Genomic DNA, 21,074 nt, shown 5'->3' with positions numbered 1-21,074 from the left:
TCCGTTAATTTTATAATATAAAGATAATAAATGTAAATTTTTAATTTTGAATAAAAGAAAAGCAATTTAAAAAAAGAAAGAAAAAAAAATTAAAAAAATGAATATTTTCCGGCCCAAGAGCTAATCCTGTGGGCCCTACCACATTTATTGGCCCAGAATCCGTGAAAATGCCGCCACTGGCAGCTTGGTTGGGTGGGCTGTTGATAAAAAGATTCGGCGGCGCGCAACCCAATCAATCAATCTAACCAACATTAATTGATCCTTTCCTTCCACGTGTCGCCATTTTACTGGTCAGACTATTTCTACTGTACCCTAGCATAAATTTCCTTTTTTGTTTTTTCCCTTTTATTTTTTTTATTTTTTTATTTTTTTCTCATTTTCTTTTTCGAAGTTCAAAGTTCAATTGTTTATCGTTCCAGCTTTCATGCCCTCTCCGAGATTGCGTATCCAAGAGTGGTCAAGTCCAAATCGTTGTCGGAGCTCAAATGGAAGCTTTAGATGAGGCTGATTGCTGGGATTTCCTTGATTACAATATCATCGGCGACAACACGTCTCCCGATTTATTTTGTTTCAATGACACGTTTGTTATTCTTTCCTTTTCATCATTTATTTTTTCCTTCAATCACTGATCGGCTATGGTTCTATTTGATTCTCGCCTTTATCTGTGTGGGTTTTGATTTTAATCTCTTGATTTTTGGATCGTATTGAAAGGAAAAATATTTCATTTCTAAGTTTGGGGTTTAATGCACGGAGAAGATAATGAAAAGTGAGAATTTATGAATCATTTGGTCTCTTCTTCAGTGCTGCTTGCATTTAGTTTTTGCTCTAGTCCGATCAGAAAGAGAATAGAATCTTTATTAAGTTATTCTGCAATGTTGAGTAGCCAAACAGTTATGGATTAGGGATACAGTATGTCTATGTGGGGAAGGGATGGAATAGTGTCTCATTTGAGGCATAAACATTTATTGGCTTGAAAGTACGGTCGTTTACTGCAATCCGTTGTTTGCTTTCAGGGGTGGAGCAGAGTTTGATTTTTCATCTGGTGTTGTGTTACAAGAGAAGGAAGGTGAGCAGAAAGAATGCACGCGAAAGAGGTATTAATTTGCTCTGTTATCCTTAAATTTTTACCCTTGATGTTTGTTGTTGAGATTCAAAAGTCTTGCTGTCTTTTGTCTTTCTCATCCTGTTTTCCTCGTAGTTATATGTTTTCATCTTTTCGCATCTAGTTTTTTCAACAAAAACTGTTAAGATAGAATTTGGACTTTCTGAAGCTTGAACAAATTTTAGAGCCCCTGCTTTCTTTTGAAGTTTGATTTGTTCATATATTTGAAAGTTTATAATTATTTTGAGTTTCTGAGTTTTGTTTCTTTTATTAATATTTCAGAGATGATTTGGATTTTAGAGATGAAATAACAGAACACTATTACGTCAAAAATTGGTTCCCAATTATTACACAGACGTGCTCTTTATAATTTTCTTCATTGTTCTGTAGTAGTGATGAAATGATTTTTGCCTATTATGGTTTACATGATGATATTGTTCTTATGGTTGCTAGGGGACGAACTGGATCATGCAGCAGGCCGGGGACAAAGGCTTGTCGTGAGAGATTGCGGAGGGAAAGACTGAATGACAGGCATGTTGAACTTTTCTTTTGTTTGTCTGTGGTGAAATGCTACTTTTTTGTTTATTTATTTATTTTTTTCTGAAAAAATAGCTTTTTGTTTACTTTAAACGGTAGATTTTCTTCTGCCAATGGTGCAGGTTCCTGGATTTGAGCTCTGTTTTGGAACCTGGCAGGCCTGCAAAAACAGACAAGCCAGCCATTCTCGATGATGCCATTAGAGTTTTGAATCAACTAAGAGCTGAGTCTCAGGAGCTTAAAGAAACAAATGAAAAGCTAGTTGAAGAAATAAAAAGCCTGAAGGTTAGTTTTGCATTTAGAGTTCTGATATAACAGTCCTATGGATTCCTCAATCTTCATCAAATGCTTTGCTTAATGGCCCCTAACTTGTGTTACCTTGCACTTTACTTCACTTGGGAGAATTAGTTGGCTTTTGCATTTTTTGAATTACATTGGCCTTCTGTGATTTTTCATGTGTCGTATTTTGTGGATATGTTTATGGAGGATATCACTTAGGGGCCATTTTATTCGCCGAAGAGGATGCCTTACAGGCATCAGTTTCCAGGAAATCCTTTGCTAGATGAAAGATTACATCTCATTGGGAAGATATCTGGTCAATTTGTGGACAAGGATTCTGGGTACCCAAAATAATTGCACTTTGGGAGTCTTATCCTAGTAATGTACCAAAGTATCCTTTTTAGCTATAGCACCTAAATACCTGAGTTCTTAAGAGCTGAAAGAAAGGCTAACATTAACATATAACAAACACCTAGTATGGAGCTTTAACAAGCATGGGTTTATTAGACTTGAAAGACTCAGTATTTTAAGAGTTTGGACATATAACTACGTAAATTTTGTACCTAGCTTATTTTGGAAGATTTTCACTCACTTAGAAGCTGTTTATTTTCTTGCCTTTTGAAATGTGAACGCTGAAATTGAGTTTTCTTCCTTTTCTTTTCCCATTACAAGTGTCTTATCAAGGGAGGTCATCTATGTCTTCTGAGGTAAGTAGATAAGGATATTTTTAGGTAAGAGTTAAAGTGAGGTGAGAATGGAGGATATCCATATCTTACAGTGGGTTTGAGCTTCCAATGATCAACATATTTAAAAATCTGCTACTATTTGGAAATCAGTTAATCAATTCATGGAGGAAGCAGTGGCTTGTGTGGCCAAAAAGAAAAAATTTCCTGAAACTCTCATACCATACCATTTTAGTATACACAAACAGCCCCTCAGTTCCATCATTTTTATGGGAGTTCATTGCTTATTTGGAAAATATGCCAACTCTATTATGAACATTGTTTGTTACATAATGTTCCATTGCAAAAATGGAATTATGATGAGTCCTAATTATATCTGAGATCAGGGTAGGGTTGTTGAGTGTAAGAGTGAACACAGAAGTGAAGATGTGTGAATATCCAGGGCCGCCTCACGGTTGTACGGGCTAACTGAGGTGGTTCATAGCTGTTGAAAGAAGATTAACAGCATTGATAAGATCTTATTAATTTATTTTGATATTATATTTCCATTATTTATCTGAAAGAAGTTTTGTTAATTTAGTGTATGAGGAGAAATCAGGTAAAAAAGAAAGGTCCTGAAGTAATTCAAGGGGTAATATAATTATATTATATTAAAAAGTTGAATCTTAAATTTGAGTTGGAGCAGGACTCAGTACACCAGTTTGTACGCAGTTAGTTGTCTGTCGATTATTTTGAATTTCTTATTAACATCCATTTTTTTGTTGAAGGAAAAAAGGCAGTGCAGAATAGAGATGAAGTAGGATTTCTAACAGACTAAGAGTTGTATTTCTAGCTTGTCTGCAATTTATTGTGATAATACGAATAACATTAGGACTTTTTAGTAGCTTAATATTTTTTTAGTTTACATACTTTTAAGCTTTAAGTTTTCTATAAGGATTCTCTAATTTTATTTACATAAATATTTTATATTTAAGCACTATAAGTACCTGCATGATCTCACTTTTGAGATCTTAGCCTTGAGTGAATCAATTATTATGTGAGTTTCCTCAATACCTTAGCTATATGATCTAATCAACTCCAAAGTATGCTTGAAAACACTCGCCTTAGATGGGATGCTTAAGGGATCTTAAGCGTGAGTGATAGTTAACTTTTCTGTTAGTTCTATCCCAATCTCAGGTGTAATGATTAACTTACTAATTTTGCCTCAAATCTCTAAGCAAACAAATGAATCCTAGTTTGTCCTACATAAAAAATGCTTATTAGATATTCATCTGTTAAAAGATTGGACGTTTTCAAGGTCATGAACTTTGTTTTGCAATATTTGTCTGTGCATCTCGGATTTATTTGTTTGTCTTTTCCTTTTATGTTAAGTTAAATATCGATTTGATTCCTTACTGAACAGGTGATAATACAAATCTATGATTGTGGAATTGAAGATATAATTGGAGTTGATCCGATGTATCAAATTTTAAACCATAACTGATATTCACTTATCAATAACTAAAGTTTAGAAATTAAATGGAATAAATAGGATGGAACCAAGCCCAATGTTCGGTCCTTGAATAGTTTGGAGATATTAGATTATGTCTGCTGCCTTTACATGTTTCTGAAACCAAATTTTAGGAATACCTAACTGAATTCTGTGATGTCATTTCTTGCATGGATTGTGTAGTAAAGTTGACAACTTGTTCAGACTTTTCATTTTGTCATGATTGTTAGTGGAAAACTGAGAAGGTTCTTTTTTGACATTCTGCTCTTTAAACAGGCTGAGAAAAATGAACTTCGTGAAGAAAAACTTGTGCTTAAAGCTGATAAAGAAAAGATAGAACAGCAGTTGAAAGCCATGGTTGTTCCATCTGCAGGGTTTATGCCGACTCACCCAGCTGCATATCATGCTAGTGCTAATAAGATGGCTGTTTTTCCTAGTTACGGCTTCATTCCCATGTGGCAATATTTACCACCATCATCTCGTGATACATCTCATGATCATGAACTCAGGCCACCTGCAGCATAGATTTTGATTTCAAAATAATTATTTTGAATGACTGGCTAGTTTTCAGTCTTTCAGATGCTTTGTTTTATTATCATACAACATTTTTTTTTAATCAATTGACATGTAAATATCCATTGTGTTTGGTTCAATTCCTAATCATTCCCTCATAATTTTCAGCTCTAATTGTTATATTACTCTTAACACATAGAATTAAGACAGTTTTATGTCTGATCTCCTCCACCCATTTCTTGTATTCCCTAGGTTCCAACTTCCATAGAATTCAAAATAGAAGTGGGGATGAGATTTAGCGTACAAATAGTCTTTTGACTCTACATGTCAAGATTAATATAAGGATTAGATGCAAGAAGTAAGGGAGAATGAAATAGGAATTGAACCAAATGGAACCTTTTTATTAATTGATTTGGAAATTCAACTATTAGATGGATAGCAGGACAGGCCAAAGAGGTAGATGGTAGTTCAATAAAATTTTTGCAGTCCATTGTTTAGAGTTTTGTCTGCGTACTTTCTCTCCCTGGATCATGTATTTGAAAGTCGTCCAAGGTCTTTTGATTTCTCAGAATAAATCCAAGGCGCTGCGAACCAAGAAGAAATTGTATCTTATGCATGAATCATGTGAAGCGCAATGGTTATGATGAAGTTTCTTCCCAGGATGGTCAACCATGAATGAGAGGTTCCTGTACTGAGTAAAATTTCACTCAGAAGAAGGAGGGACTAGCTGATGCCAATTTATGTTGAATTTTGCTTTTTATTCTGATAGGTGTGCAGAAATTTGTGTTTCAAATTGTTAGGTAATGGCGTGAGTGCCTAGGTATCTTGTCTTGTACATTTATCTGCCAAACTTTATGCTCTGGAATACAGTATCGAGCTTTTAAGTTTTTCTACAGCGCTTCTGAGCAGGGAATGGATAGATGAATTTAAGGATCTTATCAGTAATACAAGGGGGAGAAAATACAATTGGGAATAGGCAAAATGATTGCGTTTCATGAACTCATCACGTGAAAGTCTGGTTCCTGTCATAATAATAATAATAATTATATATATATATATACATTTTGTTTCTGAAGCACACCTTGGCAGAGCATATGCATCCTCGCTGTTTCTTGTTCAAATTTTGTATTTTTATTTGAGTTACTCAATTTTTTATAAGCCTTTGGTTTTGTTTGGAAGAGAGATTATTTTGTGTTAGTTAAGGTTTGTCATGTGAAACTTGTGGTTCAGCTGAAGTGAGTATCTGCATCTTGTTTTCATCGTTCTTTCTGGTGTCATCATCTTGGTCATGTTCTTTTCCCCATAGCAGCAAATAGAGGCCAATGATTACAATAACTCCCCCTAATATGCTGGAAAACCCACAGCCACAGGTGAAGAAACATTAGAGTATTAACATGAACACGCTATACCAACATTATAACTTCAAATTTACCTGCCAAAGTAGAGCTTTTCACCCATGACAGAGTATGCAAACACTGCCACTGATATTGTGGAAAGAGGATTGAACATGGTCACAAAAACTGGCCCTTTTTCTTCTGTGCACCATAATTGAAAGTAAAATACTATTCCAGAGATCACCACTCCCTGAAATCCATAACAAAACCCACAATTATAATTTTACTGAGAACTACTTAGTCTGCCCAAAATTCTTTACTTACACCATATATAGTTGACCACAAGTCAATGTTGAACCCTATTGTCCAAGCTGCTGCTCTATGCTCAACGATAACGGTGAACACGGCTGATTGTGCTGCCCCGATAAACGACATCCATGTGGTCAGTGACAGTTGTGCTGGATAGCGCTTCAGTGTAAGTGCCTATAGTTTGAAGAAAAAATATCGGAGGCTTACATTCGTTGAGTATTAGATAGTTTGTTGTGAGATTAATGAGTTGGGAGAGTGAAACCTGCATAATGTACGTGAGAGACCATGTTATGCAGCTAGCAACTACAAGAAGTGAACCCTTGAGCCAATTCTCATGGATGATGGAGTTGCTTTGGATGTGAATTAGAGGATGCCATGGGTGTTTCATGACAGGTCCCTTGAACAATGTCATTGTTGTTACACCAGCTAAGGACACTAAGGTCCCGGCAACTTTCGCCATCCCGCGACCGCTCCTAATATCAACAGCTTCTAATCTGTGTATAATTATAATTTCATTTGCACATGTTTGCTTGAATTTAGTGATCTTATAATATAATTAATGTAATACAACGAAAATAATGATATGAAATATCTGGGGGGAGAGTATATATGGGTTAAGATAGGAGAAGGTAACCTAAGAACAACAGCAATAACAAAGGTCAAGGAAGCTATGGTGTTGACCATAGATGCAAGAAAAGTTGGTGATGTATATCTGAAGCTTGCAAAATACATGTTCAGAGTTGAACTCACTCTGCAACCATAATAAAAAATAGTTATTAGCTTTAGGTTTTTTCACTTCCTCAAAATTATCTTTTAGCATATATAATATATGTATAGGCTTACCCCAAGATAGAGAGAACAAATATTTCCAAGAAAAGGGCTATTGTCATCTTTGGCCTTAATTTCCTGATTACAAGGTTATCAGAAAGGAAAATATCAGTAAATACTCTCTTGTTAATCATTCAAGTCTGAAGCATCTGAAAATGCTGGTAACTAGCCACAGACACATACATGAAACAGTTATAATATATACATATGTGTGTGTGTGTGTGTGAATTGCGGATACCTCTCCAGGAAATAAGCCAAAGGGAACATCACTAGAGCGGCCACAATATGACGATAAGTAATATAGACATGAGGATTCATGCCATGAGCAATGGAAGCTTCTGTTATGAAGTAGAGAAAAGTGTAGGCTATCTGAGCAAGAACCATAAGGATGTGAGGCTGGAACCTTTTGCAGATGTTCTTCCCACCATCTGCCATACCCTCGTCACTATTCCTTGATCTATACTTTTAATCACAAGAAGATTATAAAAATTAAACATGAAATCCGTCGGTACATATTCAAGATTATATAACAAATCGGACTTGATTCTTATTGCGTGTTGGAGTTAGCATCCTGTTCCCTGGCTAAATTCGATGATACATACAGTACCTATGGGAAAATGGAGGAAATATTCGCACCATATTCGTTCACTACTGAGGATAATTACATGTATACGTATATGCGCGCACGCTCGCGCCTGTGCTACTAGCTAATTATGAATAATAATTATTTGTTATAATCACCAGCTAGCTCCTATATAAGCATATATAGATATTATATACGTACGTGTTGGAATTTTGTAGATATTTAGTCATGTAAACGACGGTGGCTATAGTGCAATCTTCTACATGGCCCATGTGGAACTAAAATTGATAATTAATAATACTTGTAATTTTTTTTTTTTAATTTCATTTTAAATTTTTGTTCAAATTACGTCTTAATTCCTCCATCACATTTTAATTTTTTCTAAAGTTATCATGTAAAATTTATTTTTCATTTCATTTTTCAGTTTGTATTCAAGTAAAAAATTTTAATGTTTCTTTTGCTTTAATAGAAACTAAATTTAACTTGTATTTTTAAGAAGGTTTTTTTATTAGTTTAAGTTTACAGTTAGACTAATTCATTTGTTTAATTTAAACTCACACGAGTGAGTCAAAGAATTGTTACAAGAAAATTATTTTGTACTATATTTTAATAATTAAATGATACATACATATAAATTATAATATATATATATATATATTTTATTATAAAAAACAATATGCATTAAGATTATATATCTTTATTCCAATCCATGGAGAGAATGAAACACTATTATCCATCAAATAAATTGTTTTGAGAGAACTGAAAGCTGGCGGTGAGAATATTATTATATTTCATACCTGTTTGTATGTCATCTGCGAAGGTGACTGATTATGGTATGAATATAGGGCCAAAAACTTTACTGATTCTCCAAATTGAATGCGAATATTTTCAGGAAATAAACCACCAAAAAGTTGATTCAATTTAAGGTAAAATAACTATTCGCTATCTTGTGATCCTATTTTGCTTAATTTAGAGTTAATTTAATTTTTTCAAATTTATTACTTATTCCACAAGTTAAAATATACACCTCTAATTTGAAATTGCTCACCTCTCACGTAAGGTTCCAATATCTTTTTTATTTTTATTTTTTATGTTAAATTTAATTTTAATTTTAATTTTTCTTTTACTCTTTTTTTTTTATGTGTTTTTCTGTTTACGTAAGTTTTATACTTCTATTTGTTTTTATTTTTATTTTTTTTTAAAAAATTTATTATATATTATATATGAATATAGAGTCGGTCATCTATGCCTTTAGTCCAAGAGAAGAAACTCTTATCATTTCAATAATCTCGTTTCAAAAGTTTTATAATTATTGTTTCAATAATAAAAAAAAATTTAGGTGATAAGTGTTTATGTATGTTGTATAATTGAGATGAGTATGTAATGTCATAATGATAGGATTTATGTTATACAAATTTAGTTCATAAAATCCTTAATTATAAGATTAAAATAACACGAACCTTATTAAATTTGGATAGATTAACACATAATGAGGTACATCATTGAAAACTATTTTTTCTCATCAAATACTAGTATAAATAATATCATGATGAACTATGTTATCATCGTCTTGAAGAAAAGTTCTTTTTGGATTTCCAGTCATGACCACCTCTAAATTCCACGTTTTCTTTTGGGTTTACTTTTCTTTAAAACTAAAGAATACTTTTTGAGTAATTTGGGAGGCAAGTGGATCTTCCTTTCACTATTCAAGTGTCCAGACTGCCAATTTTATTGGTGTAGGGTGGTTCTTCGACTCAATTTTAACGCATGACATTAATTTCAAAATCTTCCGGATATTATCACTTTACACAACAAACCACCACAATTAAAAGACAATCAAAACAAAGTATTACGAAATGAGGAAATTTTTTGATATTCAAATGAGTTATTCTTCTTCTTTCTTTTGTTAAAACACCATAAAATAATTAGTAAATTAAACAATTCGAATAACCTGTGCATGAATGGCAAGCTTACCCTATAGTCGGTAGCTAAAGTATGATTAACGCTGTCACGCTCCCACACTCAACATAAGGCACAATTCTTCCTCATATCATTTTCATGCAGTAGACCCATAAAATATATATATGAATAGATCAAAAATATGATACAACTTAACATTTTATATGATATCTATAATAATTATATATACAAAATATGATATCAAAATTTAAAGTTTAACAAAACAAAACGAAAATTTCTCAGATATGCCCAAAATATACAAAAATAAGAACATTTTTTATAGGTTATACTCATCTGGCAGTAGCGCTGGTTCTTCATTCTTTTCTAAAAAATATCATGGTAAAATTTAATGAGCTTCACCAACTCAATAAATATTTTCATCATTTCAACCCAGATAATATTTCATACAAAACATATAGAATGAGACAAATGCAGTAGTGATGTTTCAATGTAAAATTTATTTATTATTTTTACCACTTCATATGTTTCTGATCAAGTTTTGAATTCTCTCGAATATCATATACAATCATCAAATATATATCCACATACTCTCGAAAGAACATAGATATACTCGAAAGATTATTTATAAGATTTTATCGCGTGATGCCGTTTATGTTGTCGTCGAGTAAAGGCGAAATAGATCCCCTCATCGCATGGATAATATACATATAATGTAACGACCCCGAAAATTTTAAAAGAAATGCATATAATAATTTGAATGTAGAAGCGAAATAAAGATTAAGGTTAACATCCCTTACACGATAACTCAAAAGTACTAACAAACATCACGGAACAAATTTTTTGAAAGAAATACGAAAAATAAAAAAAAATAAATGAAATTATAAAGTATCTAGGGTCTACTCGTAGCCTTCTTGCGGATCAGGCTCGGGAACCGGGTCTTTCTGATATGAAATAGTTAAATAAGGGGTGAGTTACACTAACCTAGTAAGAACATCACAATATATCGCCGTCACAGAAGTAAAGGTTGGTAGAAAATAAAAAACAACCAATGGAGCACAAATTTTAAACAAATTCATTTATCAATAATAACACCATTTACCGTCTACTTACCGCAGTGAGATTTATAAAAACAACCTATGGAAACCATAATATTATAAATATCATGATTTCATATATAATCTGCAACATAGCACATATTATACTTTTATATTCAAATTATCAAACAACAATTGTTTTTTTTTTATCAGTCTACTAGTATCCATGGGGATCCATAGGGGTGTCCCCGCTACACGTGAACCATTTCCATTAACAATCTTAATTCCATGGCCGTTCCTATACTCCCTCTAGTATGAGCGTCAAGACATTAAACCTCAATACCCCGTTCGGTATGAGGGTGAGGCGGGTCGTCCCCATATCCCGTCCGGTATGAGCACTAAGATATTAAACCTCAATACCCCGTCCGGTATGAGAGCCAAATGACCAAGTCTCCATACCTCGTTTGGTATGAGACAACGTTCACGGTAGGGTTCCCTATGAACCCGGTCTGTCCACCATCTCCTAGAATATCTAGTGAGACTGTCACCTTATCTATTTATTAGATCACATCCCTTTCCTGCTTATCCTTAATCTCCGTTACCAAATTAAATACAATCACATAAATAATGAACATATACTCGGTAATACAATCATATTTTAAATTCCAAAATTACACAGTGGTAAAGTAATACAGTAATGCATTTAAAACTCTAAAATCAGACACCATCATATCTTTAAACTGTAAAATAAATCAACAGGAATCAATATAGAACAATGTCCGATTTCAGGCTCCATTAGCAATCTGTAGTTAATTATGCATATTTATCTAACTTGTACAAAAGACCGTATTATTATTTATTCAAACTTCATATCTATGATAGGAAATAGGGTGAGGGGTCCTTACTTGATTCGACACCGAAAACTAGATGGTTACTGCACTTACGGGCGGTCCCTAGGTTCCTTAAATTTTTCTTCAGGAACTGAAACGCGCCTATGGTACCTACAAGTGTCCCAAATAACCCCAAAAATCAAACTCAAGGCCCACTCGGCCAATTTTGAAATTCTGGCACTGCGGCTTCGCCATGTTCCGGCAACGGCGCCGCTACCCGCGACGGTGATCCGCCTCGGAATGGCTATTTTTGGCTGAATTCAGCCGAACTTACACTGGTTCCTGCGAGTAAACACACTTAGTGCCCTCGATGGGCCGAAAAAATACAGAAAACCGAAACTCACCGACAGTGGGGCTCTCTAGTGCGGCGACTCCTCTGGCTCACGTTGCAGTTGAGTGTTTTGCTTCAGTCAACTTATAGAGAAGGAAGCGGTGGTCACAAAGGTGGAAAAATCACATCAAACGGGAATCGGAAAGGGCCTCATCGGAGGTATTTTTTGAAACACCCTGCAACAGCGGCGTTGAGTTTCGGCGGTATTTTTCGGCCAATCGGCTGGTTCTTTCACTCCGATTTTGCCATGGGTGGGTTTTAAATTGAATTTTGTGCAAAAGGATAAATTTTTACCTCATTTGGCGGTTGGAAATTGCTCAGAAACTGCGACGGGTGGCGGCAATCGGCTCCCCGATGGTTGGGCTGTCTTCTCTGGCAAGGGGCTCTAGTGGCTAGGGTTAGGGTTTGGGTGCGGATGAGGTTATTTATACCCATCCGCTTTTGATCTGAGCCGTCCGTCGCTTTTAATATGGACCGTCCGGTTATGATTAAATAGGGAGTGAATTTGGACTGTTCATCGCGATTTAATATGGGCCGTCCGTGCGCAATTTAATCTGGGCATTTCGTGCGCGATGCAATCTGAGCCGTTCGTGCGCATTTTTAATTTGGGTCGTCCGTGTGCGCGAGAACGGATCTCAGTCGTTTGATCATGCGTATGCGGATCGCCCACGTGGCTCCCCCGCGTGGCCTCCCGCATCAGCGCTTCTACCACCTGACGCGTCCTGATTGGTCGGGGCAGCTGACCGGGCAGCTGACGTGACGTAACTTTTTTAAATTATATTTTGACCCCCGATTTTCGATTTTCTTTTTAAAAATACAATCAGAACCCAAATTTTCACCCATTTTTTTCAAAATTATTTTTAATTAAATCCCTAACCAATTTTTTTTACTCTTTTTATTATTATTCTCATTAAATCAAATTAAAATTAAATAAAATAAATTAAACTCATATAAATAATAATTACATTTATATATATATATAAAATAATGATAATAATTTTAAAAAAAAGAAAGGTTGGGTGTTACATATAAATCTTACAATGGTCACAACAGGTACGTTTACTAGGTGGCCCACACTTACAAATACTTATCCATATCTAGATTAGGTTTCAGACTCTATCCATGTGCAGGTTCACGATACCTGCTGAATTTCAGTCACAGACACACACTTTCCTCATTGATTCAGACTAAACGAGAAAGTATTCAAGATCTTATAAGGCTCTTCATTGGTGACCTTCAAGAACACATGATCCTCTACTTCAAATTCCAAACTTGTTTAGTCTGAATAGGATAGGGACCTTGAATACCTTCTCGTTTAGTCTGAATCTAGGAGGGAAGTTTGCGTGTGTGGCTGAAGTTCTGCAGGTATAGTGAACCTGCACATGGATAGAGTCTGAAAACCTAATCCAGACGTTGATAGATATTTGTGAGTGTGTGTCACCTAACAAATATATCTATTGTGGCTATTGTAAGATTTTTGTGTGTGTGTTATCCATATGATGGGAGGATCCATTTCATATTTTCTTGATGACGACATAAACGACATCATATGATGAAACCTTAGAAATTATATTTAGAGTATATATGAATATATATTTGAGAATTGTATATGATATTCGAGAGAATTTAGAAATTGATAAAAAAGTGTGAAGTGGTAAAAATAATAAATGAATTTTGCATTGGAACATCACTACTACATTTGTCTCATTCTGTGTGTTTCACATTAAATTTTATCTGGGTTGAGAGAACAAAAATATTTATTGAGTTGGTGAAGTTAATTAAATTTTACCCTGATATTTTTCAGAGAAAAATGAAGAAGCAGCATTGTTGCCAGATGAGTAAAACTTATAAAAAATGTTCTTACTTTTGTATATTTTGTGCATATTCGAGAAATTTTTATTTTATTTTATTTTATTAAACTCTAAATTTTAACATCATATTTTATATATGTAGTTACACATATATCACATGAGATACTAGATTGTATTATAATTTTTATCTATGCGTGTATATATTTTATGGACCCACTACATGAAAATTACATGAGCAGGAATTGCATCTCATGTTGAGTGTCGGGGTGTGACAAATGCCATGCAATTGTTATCTAGCTCGATGAAGACTAGGACAATGGCATTGCAATTTTCTGTTAAATACTATTTTGTAGAATTTCGTCTAGAAATAGAAAAATTCATTTATAGCAAGTTAAAATGAGGTTTAACGCGCTAAATACTATGGTCATCTTGGGACTAGAGATATAAGATTGTAAAATAGTGTGCTCTTTCTAAAGCTTAGTGATTCGGAACCTAAGATCAACAATATAATCTAGAATTCACACAATACTCATAAAGCATCAAATACCTCAATTCTAGTAAACTCTTTCTACTTAATTCACTATCAATAAAGTGATAAGAACTAAGCTAATCAAGAAATTAAAAAGAATTAGAAAATACCACAAGTATACCTTGATAAGTTGATTAAATTCCTTACTCAACAAGAAGAATGGAGACACCTTACTAGTTTAAAATAATTTTGTAATTTTATTATTTCAAACTTGAATGATTACAACTAATAATTAAAAGTTCATTATAGAGTATTCCATATGAAATACAAAAATAAATAAATAAATCTTCTAATTAATTATAATAAATTATATAAGAAATCAAACTAAAACTAGAAGATGAAAAAAATTATAATTAGGAAGATTATAACTATAATGTTATAGATGTGTCATCCATTTGAGAAAATCTCTTAAATGGTAGGGATTGCTTGAATTAAGTAAGATCTTTTGAAAATCTCTTAATTTAAGGAAGATATCTTAATTTAAAGTAGATCTTTTGATTCCTTAAGAAGGTAAATATGTTTATGATCTTGTAATAAATGGCTAAAATCTATCAATAATCTCCATTGATTTTCTCTATATGTGATTATACTCTTGTATGGATCTATAATCTTGGCTTGAAAACTTTGGAAAAATATAACTTTGATTATCCCTTGATGGATTTCCAAAATTCATAGATCATGGTTTCTTTTTTTCCATTTGAGAAAAATATAGAAAAAAAAAAGTTCCTTCTTGAGAGAAAAATCTCTCTTGAGTTGGAGAAAATCTCTCATGAGTGGGGAGAGATTTCTCATGAACTTTTAACTTCTTTAGGGTCCGCTTTCTTTCTTAACTTGCTTGGTTGCTTGAATAGTTTAAACCATTTGTGCTTATCACTTGGTCAAATACTTCTTCAAGAAGAGGATAATTTATGGGTTAAAGTTGTTAAAACTAAATATTCCTCCAATAGATATGCTCTAGAAGTTGTTAAGCATGACTAATATAGAACTTTGACATGGAAAAATTTAGTGAACCACTTAGACATTTTGAAATCAAGTGTAAGGTTGGACATTGATTTTGAGGGTTAGGCACACTTCTAAACTAATATTTGGGTTAATGATCACTTTGCCCCTTTTTATTTAAGATACTCTATTGCTTAACAATATTTTAAGATAAAGGTGTACTTCTATGTGGATCCTGATGGGCCTTGAAAGTGGCATGAGTTTGCGACACTTTTGCTAACTAACATTTGCCTTGAATTACTCATATTAGAATGGAAGATAGTGTTGCCAATAAATGGGTATGTATCCACTCTAAAGATGAGATTTTAATTATTAATTCAATCTATTCTTTTCTTACTATCCTATAATCAACTACTCTGAGAGATTTTGGAAAGGGATTTGTGTTGGACTATATTCATTAATTTTAATGAAAGAAAAAATTAAAGTTTGCACTAATGATTATTGGTTGAGTTTTTGAGTTGATTAGTACGATATGAGCCAAGAAAGCTAAATGAAACACTAGAAACCCAAATGTTCATAGAAAAAAAAAACAATTTAAGGTTGAAGATTGAAGAATTACTATTTTGTTCCTTACCTTATATGTATTTATTTAAATATTACACATATTTTTTTCTTATTTTAGTAATAAGTATGTCGAGGTTACCATGTTATACAATATTTTCTTCATTTTAATAAATATAATTAATGTTGCACTATCTTTAGTTTTGACATCCCTTAATTATGTAAATTTTAGCATTTTTTTTTTCATATTTTGGAAATAAGTATGACACACTTATGACTACATGTCAAATAAATAATTAAAATTATTTTATGAATTATGATAATTTAAAATCTTCTATTATTAGTATGTGAACTGTGATCTAGTCAATAAACATTAAATGTTAGTTGTCATATTCATGATGTTGTCAATCTGGAGTTAAATATATTGGTGTCTGTGATAAAATCAAGTAGGCTAAATATTAGTCATGGGGATAATATAAGCTAATTTTGATATTGTACTACCAATAATATAGTTATGTGCTCTAATTTTGTAATTTGTGTCACTAGATGTAAATGTAAACTTGGCTATATTGGAGACAATTTTTTTTATACACAAGTATGTGTTATGAATCTAAATTTGAGTATATGCATTGATAAAATTGAATACTTCAAATATTTCACTATATAATTTTATTTCAATAATAGTGTAGATATTTATGATTTAAAGTGTTAAAATTTAATTATTACAACAATAACTTAATAATTTATGGAAATAAAAGGAAAGCAAAAATAGGAACAAAACTAAAGTGGAATCTTCTATTTCTGGCGGTGTTTGGAAGTTCAGTAGTTTGAAACACCAATAAATCCTTGTCAAATATATTACTAAAATTAAAAGAGTTCAGGCGTAAAAGACATTGCTACTTGCATTCACGTAGCTTGTTTATATTTTATATATTGATGTTTCGAAGCATTGGGATAGTGGAGTCCTACAGGAACTCTGAAGACTAAGGTATAGTAGAGTTCATTCTTTTATTGTACTTTAAACTGTCAAGACAATGAGGTTGTTCTAAAAATTGAATTTCTGATATTGCTAATGCAGATTTATTTGGCCTTTTCTTGATCTAATAATTTGAGTAGTGTTTTTTTTATATCCTCTACTATCCTACCTCAGATTTAGAATAATGAAAACAACTTAAATTTATCTTGAAATTTTTGAAAGCTTCAGCGTATTAGCATAATAAAGATACTTACAAGTTCATATTCTAAAAAATATATTAGATATGAATTCGCTTTGAGGTAACTAATTCACGAATAAAATAGAAATCAATCTCTACATGGTGTGCATGTACCTTTGGATTTGAAGGAGTCCATGATTTCATGGCAATTTAATTTGGCATTATTTTGTCTAATAATTTTGGTAGTATATTTTCATATCCTCTAACACAAATGAGATTTTAATCCTTACTATAAAGTCTTCTTGGAGTACTTTTACAACTATATTCATATATATTATTTTCCTTGCATTGTAAAATTAACTGTGGGGTATGGATTATTTACAGACAAGATCTCGAGATAAACAAACTTCAGCATTTTGGGAGTTGTTTTGATTTTAAATTACTTTTAGAATAATTATATAGTCTACTAAATGTTTGATATATAGCTATCCTAGTTGGCTTAATTTGTATGCTCATGAGCTTTTTCTTGTTGTGACATGTCTAATGCTCTATCTGTGGCGTTACAAAGAGATTCTAGTTTTGACTATCACAAGGAGGACTCACAGTCATCCATTATTTGGAGTTGAATCATGAATTTCCTAATCGGCCAACTTCTTGTAATGTTTGTGAGATTTTTATCGATTTTTTATTTTGTTAAAAAGTATACATAGCTTTACCTAAATGTATAAATCTTGCATCTTCTTGAAATTTTCTCACAAATATGTGACAATATTATTATGGATCTACATTCGGTTTTTAGGGGTTGCAATTATTTCCTTGAACTTTATTAATTAGGACTGTTGAAGAATTTTGAAATAAAAGTTAGCTCTGGTCTACCTCTTTTTGTCTTTGTGCTAGTGATCATTTGCATTCAACTTGCATTTGTCTATGTTTCTATAGTTGTTTATTGGCGTTTGTTTCTAGGGACGAACTTTGTCATCTTTGCTCTGGAATCTATTTCAATTATTAACAAAAAGTTGATAATTTAAATATCTTTCTTATTATATATACACACAAATAGAGACTAATATATTTCAGTGAACTTAGAAGAAATCATGGTAAATATATCAAGCAATACATCAACTTAACAAGTGGAAATGAAACTGGAGGCTAATTGTATTACAGATACAAACTGGTTGTGGTACAGAAGGTAAAATAATAATTAGAAAAAAAATTCCATTATTAAAGTTCTTGGATCTTCAAATTATAAACGTCAAAGCTTGAGCGGAGCAGTTCTCGAATTTATATCGAGTGAGCTGGAGAAAAAGGTGGAAAAATATTCACTTATTGTAAAATCTCTATAAAGAAGAGGATTGTTTTCTGATAGAAGCTCATTGATTGGACCATAAACTTTTGAGTCCACAGGTTCTCCATTGAAAAAGCACGCCGCTGAAATCCTAGGACCAACTCTTTTAGCAATCACTCTATGTTCAACGCTCTTCAACTTATTTTTTGACATAATCTGATTCAATTTATATGACGCACATGGTTAATTAATGCATGCATGTGATGATAATCCATGTATAAATAATATATAGAGCAAAGAGCAAATATATATGTACATATATATATATATGTATACGTAACTGGAGAAAGTCCCCAATATTGACTATTAACGCTCCAGGGATGGTTGGAACATCGACCCATTGATTTTGATGGAGGACTTGAAGACCACCGATTTGGTCTTGTAGAAGAATTGTCAGGAAGCAAGGATCAGAGTGCTTGGTAGTTCCCAAGGTAAGCTCTGGCTGCGGGCATGGTGGGTAATAATGACACACAACTGTACGTTGTTTGCCGCATTCAAACCCTACTAAATGGTCAGAGTTTAGTCCCAACGCCTCTGATAATAACTTGAGCAAACTATGTCCCAACTCACTCACATGCTTTACATATTGAACGCTACATTCTCTGCATATATGTACGTATAAAAAGGTAGTGGAACTTGAAAGTTAACGATCACATGTGTGATTATAAATTGGAAAAAGAAAAAACTCCTCTTAATTAGAATGAGCTCCAAAGGAACAGTTAAGTATGAGTTTTTATTAGTAATCCTCTTTGTTACGCGCTTCAAAACGCTTTATAGTTATTCTTTTCTTTTTCCTGCACTACTGGAGGACTTTGTAATTGCTGTAAGTGTGATCAATTTTAATTTTTTATAGAAAAAGATTCCATGTTGTAAAAGTTTGTTCTGTTTTATGCGACTTACATATCCTGCAATTAATATTTTTTGTTCAATCAAGAAACTTTTTTCTAAATAAAAGAAAGTTTTGTCTCAGCTATAAGTTGTAAATTATGAGTTTATATGTTGCTTGGTGTGTTTTTTATTTAGAAATTAATTAACTAGTTAGCAGTATATATAGGAAGATGTAGTGTAGTAGTTCGTACTTACCTGCAATCTGGTGGTAATTCTTGAGGATCCAAATCAGTGGAAGGCCACGTAATACTCAACGTGTCTCTCCAACTGGCTGCTTTTGAATTATACAAATCATAGTTGCTGTTGAGTTTAACTCTTCTGGTTCGATCACGCGTGTAGAACTGCTTCTTCATCTCAGCATCTCCCTCATGAAATCTGGTTGTCCCTTTGATCATGTCTTCCAGAACTTGCAGGGGGATCCCACGATTCACAACCTGAAAGAATCCCCAACTCGCCGAGCAGACTTCAGTTGGTCAACTATCTCCTTATGCCGGTCGCCATGGACGCCGTTGAAGTTGATGACCGGAACTGGGCAGTGGATCTGACAACGGTCTGAATCGCCGGTGAGCTTATCCGGTGGCCGAACAAAGATCTTGGGAACATTCACAATCCCAGCATCTACTAAACCTTTAACACCAGCTTTTGTCTCATCGAACGCCTTAAGCTCTTTTTCCCTGCAGTCTTCTTCTCCAACAGTATCCATTCTCTATATTGTGCAAAACGTTACCTTGAAGTTAAGGTCGTCGTTATTAAATACTTAAAGCTTACCCCAGAAAAATAAAAAATCACGACGAGATTTGTTTCGTACCGAATACTCAGCCACACACATTAAATATTCAAAGTATATACTAAGCCACTTCTGTTTATTGTGATACGTGAAAGCATTTTATACCAGAAATATATATATATATATTGTAGATTTTTAATCAACAAACTATTACAATTTTTTACTGTAATTTTAGAGAGAGAGTTTAGAGAGAGAGGGCAAGAAAACAGAGTATGTATATGCGGAATCCTCTGTTTTCTTGTTTCTTTTAAACTGTAGAATTTTTTGAGCGGAACGAACTAATTTTTATTGATTGATTTGAAGTGTTATTTAAACACAGAATTAAATTAGAGTCCGATTCAAAAAACATAATTCGAACTCTAACCAAAAACAAACTTTAAACACATAATTTAAAAACAATCCTAAACCGCATATATGTCGGTTTTCTATATGTATTCTATCACCTCTCTGTTTGGAGCTTTATTTCAAATAAATTTTTATTATAAATGAAATCCTTATGTCGAACATTCTTCCTTAAGGATTTTATTCATCCCCAATAATTTTTTTAGTTCTTCAAATTTGACTTTCGGCAAGGACTTGGTAAAAATGTCTGCTACTTGATCTTTTGTTGCACAGTGTACTAGGCTTACTTCTTTCTCCTTTTCTGCTTCCTTTATAGCGTCGAACTTAACCTTTATATGCTTAGTCTTTCCATACAACACCGGATTCTTTGCATAGAGGATCGTAGGTTCAGTGGAAAGCATCTGTAAATCATTTAGTATTTTCCTTAACCATTGAGCTTGATTTACTGCTCCTGCTGCTGCTATGTATTCAGCTTTGGTGGATAACTAGTGCAACAATTTCTTTCTTCTTTGACGACCATGAAAATGCACCAGAACCAAGTAAAAAAACATATCTCGATGTGCTTTTAGCATCCTCCACACATCCTGCCCAGTCACTGTCCGTGTATCCTAGAAGCTCTCCTTCTGTGTGAGCTTGAAAATAGATTCCCAGATCAGTGGTTCCTCTTATATATATTAACTACTGCCATGTGTGATTTTCTTGGTGAATTCATAAACCGAGATAACAGGCTGGTTGCATAAGTTAGATCTGGTCGAGTGGCAGTTAGGTAGAGTAAGTTGCTAATTTTACTCCTGAACTCTTTCTCATTCGCCATTTCTTCTTCTTCAGCTTCTGAAAGTTTAATATGTGGTATGAGAGGGGTAGATATGGCTTTGCAATTTTCAAG

General features: G+C 33.3%; 2 protein-coding genes and 1 pseudogene across 4 annotated transcripts; 1 reads left to right on the top strand and 2 right to left on the bottom strand.

Annotated features, from left to right (window-relative positions):
- Positions 1-363: 363 nt before the first annotated feature.
- On the top strand, positions 364-4,777 carry BHLH104 (basic helix-loop-helix (bHLH) DNA-binding superfamily protein). 2 transcript variants are annotated; one of them, XM_022043830.2, is made up of 5 exons: positions 364-580; positions 1,014-1,094; positions 1,556-1,633; positions 1,762-1,924; positions 4,367-4,777. In XM_022043830.2, the coding sequence occupies exons 1-5, from the start codon at positions 486-488 to the stop codon at positions 4,613-4,615; spliced, it is 666 nt and encodes a 221-aa protein (XP_021899522.1). In that variant the 5' UTR covers positions 364-485; the 3' UTR covers positions 4,616-4,777. The 2 variants fall into 2 exon arrangements, with proteins under 2 accessions (XP_021899522.1, XP_021899523.1); XM_022043831.2 differs by lacking the exon at positions 364-580 and adding an exon at positions 587-766.
- An 829-nt stretch (positions 4,778-5,606) lies between these two features.
- On the bottom strand, positions 5,607-7,590 carry LOC110815861 (WAT1-related protein At2g39510-like). The gene is made up of 7 exons (XM_022043829.2): positions 7,313-7,590; positions 7,090-7,152; positions 6,881-6,997; positions 6,509-6,740; positions 6,262-6,420; positions 6,036-6,187; positions 5,607-5,952 (listed from the first exon to the last, which is right to left on the bottom strand). The coding sequence occupies exons 1-7, from the start codon at positions 7,507-7,509 to the stop codon at positions 5,802-5,804; spliced, it is 1,071 nt and encodes a 356-aa protein (XP_021899521.1). The 5' UTR covers positions 7,510-7,590; the 3' UTR covers positions 5,607-5,801.
- Positions 7,591-17,895: 10,305 nt separating this feature from the next.
- LOC110815829 (1-aminocyclopropane-1-carboxylate oxidase homolog 1 pseudogene) lies at positions 17,896-19,762 on the bottom strand (annotated as a pseudogene). Its single transcript, XR_015817495.1, has 3 exons — positions 19,255-19,762; positions 18,428-18,773; positions 17,896-18,327 (listed from the first exon to the last, which is right to left on the bottom strand). The product of XR_015817495.1 is annotated as a 1-aminocyclopropane-1-carboxylate oxidase homolog 1 pseudogene (transcript).
- Between the last annotated feature and the right edge of the window lie 1,312 nt (positions 19,763-21,074).

Source organism: Carica papaya, chromosome 3, assembly GCF_054855325.1.
Source record: "Carica papaya isolate Zhongbai chromosome 3, ASM5485532v1, whole genome shotgun sequence".
Taxonomy (NCBI): domain Eukaryota; kingdom Viridiplantae; phylum Streptophyta; class Magnoliopsida; order Brassicales; family Caricaceae; genus Carica; species Carica papaya.
The sequence above is the reverse complement of the archived record's forward strand: the minus strand, read 5'-3'. Positions and strand labels throughout refer to the sequence as shown.